Consider the following 3,447-nt stretch of genomic DNA (forward strand, 5'->3'; position numbering starts at 1 on the left):
GTCAACACCACCAGGAGAAGTGGAAAAATAAGCCTCACAAGCCACACACAATTTGCATTATCATGGACTTGATCCAAACCTCACCATCAAATGACAAAGAGTCATCCAGACTCGAAACGTTAGCTCCCTTCTCTGTCATACCCGCTGAGATTGTCCAGTATTGTCTGTTTTTATTAGTGACAATGAAGAGGGAGTTTGTCACATCGTCAAACCCATTGACATACAATAAAAGTAGATGGTGGCCTTTAGCACTTCACTGAGGATATTCTGTCTCGATAGTCCTCCTTTGTTACATGGCAGATCTGGAATCTGGGAATTTATTGTCCCTGTGTTTTGGAGTAAACCTTGGCAATAGCAGGTGTGAAATTCCACAGAAGGGTGTTGTTTAGGCATCTCCACTCAAGGGAGACTCCTGCCTATTTTAATCCAATTTGGAAATTTTCAGAAAGCTTGCTAGGCTGTTGAAGTAGCTAAATTCAGGTAACCCCTCGGCAGCTATCTTAACACTTCATCAAGTACATTTTCCAAGGAATAGTTTTTTTCAAAAATGGTAGTATCATCATACCTACACTGGCATCACATTCTGTGAAGGGATTAAGTCCCATTGTTGGGGTAGATAAGAGTAAACATTTTAAAGTTTTACTTTACTTACCCTGGAAGTGGACAATGGTGAATCTAGGTACCAAAATTTTTTAAATCATAGAATCCCTACAGTGCAGAAGGAGGCCATTCAGCCCATCGAGTCTGCACCGACCTTCTGAAAGAGCACCCTACCCAGGCCCACTCCCCTGCCCTTTCCCCGTAATCCTGCACATTGATCATGGCCAATCCACCTAACCTGCACATCTTTGGACTGTGTGAGGCAACCCACGCAGACACGAGGGGAACATGCAAACTCCACACACAGCCACCCAAGGCCAGAATCGAACCCCGGTCCCTGGCGCTGTGAGGCAGCAGTGCTGGCCACTGTATCAGATTCTCTAGCCCTTTCTACTCGTCCCTCCTGGGTTGGCCTGTCTTCCTGACCTAGTTAAAATTGCATTGGACCCTGCTGATGTCATTGGTACCTGAACTGCATATTTAAAGATGGATCCTACCAGCTTTTATAATAGGGGCTATAATGTAGGCTGACTTCCATCCCCCCCCCCCTCCCCTTGTGAGAGCGAGAGACAGCCTGATTTTGAAAGTAATGTTTGAACCCAGGTTGGCTTAAAAGTAGAAAAGGGATACCACACCGCACAATAATTTGCCAGGTTTCCAGTGAATGTTTGAAATGAAGAAGCTTTGGGGAAAAGTAAGACATTGAGAAAAAGAGAGGTTAGGGGAAAAAAGGTGACTTGAAAATGAAAGAGAACAGACTTCAATGTTTCCTGTTTCACTGACTTTACCGTTGTCTGACCCAACTGCCGGGAAAGTCCCACTGAAACCAGAAGTCAGCATGTGTGTTGCTAATAAAGATTCTGAATGACGTGAAATTGACACATTGGACAGGGAGCTGGCGTGAAGACAGAGAGTTTCATCTGATCATCGCCACCGAGGAGATGGCAAGGGAAACCCAGTAAGTTTGTGAAGATCAGTACACCAGCGTGCTTTTTGTTTGTTAACACTTGCTCAGCGATGACTTTGAATTCATGAACGTTTGGGAATGAGAAATGTAAGAGCCAGTTTTGTTGTTATTTTACTGTGAATCATAATTTAATTATTTTTGTTGATGATCCAAATACTATTAGAGCTGGGTATGATGAGAACAAAGAGCTCATTAATAAGCAAATCAGATTTAGATCACCACCAATTTTGCTGTTACGTAGATCAATGTGAGAAGCTGGGGCTGTTCTCTGAGAGAAGATTAAGATCAGATTTAAAAGTGACTTTCAGCATCATGAGAGGTCTGGACAGAGTAGATCGGGAGATACTGGTGCCATTGCAGGAAGGACTGAGAACCAGACAGCACTGATTCCAGGTGATTGACAACTGCTCCGTGAGGGAAAATTTGTTCACATAGCAAATGGTTAAGATCTTTTGTTAAGATGGTTAAGGGCAGCAGGGTAGCATGGTGGTTAGCATAAATGCTTCACAGCTCCAGGGTCCCAGGTTCGATTCCCGGCTGGGTCACTGTCTGTGTGGAGTCTGCACGTCCTCCCCCTGTGTGCGTGGGGTTTCCTCCGGGTGCTCCGGTTTCCTCCCACAGTCCAAAGATGTGCCGGTTAGGTGGATTGGCCATGCTAAATTGCCCGTAGTGGCCTAATAAAAGTAAGGTTAAGGGGGGGTTGTTGGGTTACGGGTATAGGGTGGATACGTGGGTTTGAGTAGGGTGATCATGGCTCGGCACAACATTGAGGGCCGAAGGGCCTGTTCTGTGCTGTACTGTTCTATGTTCTATGTTCTATCTGCCTGAAGGTGGAGTGGCGGCAGATTCACAGTCCTTCAAAAGAGAATTGTTTGAAAAGATGGGGATTGTGACTTGGTGAGTTTCTCTTGCAAAAGGTTGGCATAGGGGCAGCACGGTGGCACAGTGGTTAGTACTGCTGCCTCACGGCGCTGAGGACCCGGGGTCCATCTCGACCTCGGGTCACTGTCCGTGTGGAGTTTGCACATTCTCCCTGTGTTTACGTAGGTCTCACCCCCACAACCCAAAGATGCACAGGGTAGGTGGATTTGCCACGCTAAATTGGGGGGGAAAAAAGAATTGGGCCTTTAAATTTAGTTTTTAAAAAAGAAAGTCGGCATGGACACAGAGCCAAATGGTCTCTTCTGTGCTTTAACCATTCTAGGATTCTATGAAACCAGAGTGGAAGGGGGAATTTAGTCACCAGTTTCTCCTCTCTCTACCCACACAGTGGGACAGCTAACTTGGACAAATGCACGGTGCCACCTCATTATATGGCTTTAATAATCTCAGAAGGAACGTTTCTTTTACAAAAGAAAACAATTTACAATGGTGGATGTTGAAAAGAGCATACTAGTATATTTCTATTGCTGTTTCTATGTGTTGTTTCATATTGGGACCCACTCGTTAACCCAATGGGACTAGAATTTCTGGACATTTCTAACTTATCTACCCCATTCCCCCTCAAAAATACAGGAAATTCTGATCATGGGCGAAATTCTCCGAAGACCTGCGTGACGCCCATTTCCGGCGGGAAAAAGCGGTGCGGATGACTCCGGCGTCCGGGCCTTCTTTTAAGCCGTTAATCTCCGTTCCCGAAAGGGCCAGCAGCGGACTGACGCGATACGCGTCAGTTTCACCCGCTGCGGAAGTGGCGCGTTGAGAGAGAGAGAGGGGACGGGTACCGGCGCTGAGAGGGAGAGGAGGAGGGGGAGGGGGGGAGGGGAGGGGGAGAGGAGGGGGGGAGAGGAGGGGGAGGAGGGGGGAGAGGAGGGAGGGGGGAGGGGAGGGGGGAGAGGGGAGGGGGAGAGAGGAGGGGGGAGGAGGGGGGAGAGGAGGGG

At 47.4% G+C, this 3,447-nt stretch overlaps 1 protein-coding gene across 2 annotated transcripts in view; it reads left to right on the plus strand.

The window, feature by feature from the left end:
* Positions 1–1,530: 1,530 nt before the first annotated feature.
* Positions 1,531–3,447, plus strand: part of LOC119958118 (TRAF family member-associated NF-kappa-B activator-like) — a 23,374-nt gene continuing 21,457 nt past the window's right edge. The window contains exon 1 of one of the 2 annotated variants that reach the window (XM_038786364.1): positions 1,531–1,558. In XM_038786364.1, the coding sequence (XP_038642292.1) occupies positions 1,542–1,558 (17 nt within the window). In that variant the 5' untranslated portion in view covers positions 1,531–1,541. Of the gene's footprint in view, positions 1,655–3,447 lie in introns of both variants that reach the window. The other variant, XM_038786365.1, reaches the window with a different exon arrangement.

Source organism: Scyliorhinus canicula, chromosome 28 (assembly GCF_902713615.1).
Source record: "Scyliorhinus canicula chromosome 28, sScyCan1.1, whole genome shotgun sequence".
Classification (NCBI taxonomy): Eukaryota; Metazoa; Chordata; class Chondrichthyes; order Carcharhiniformes; family Scyliorhinidae; genus Scyliorhinus; species Scyliorhinus canicula.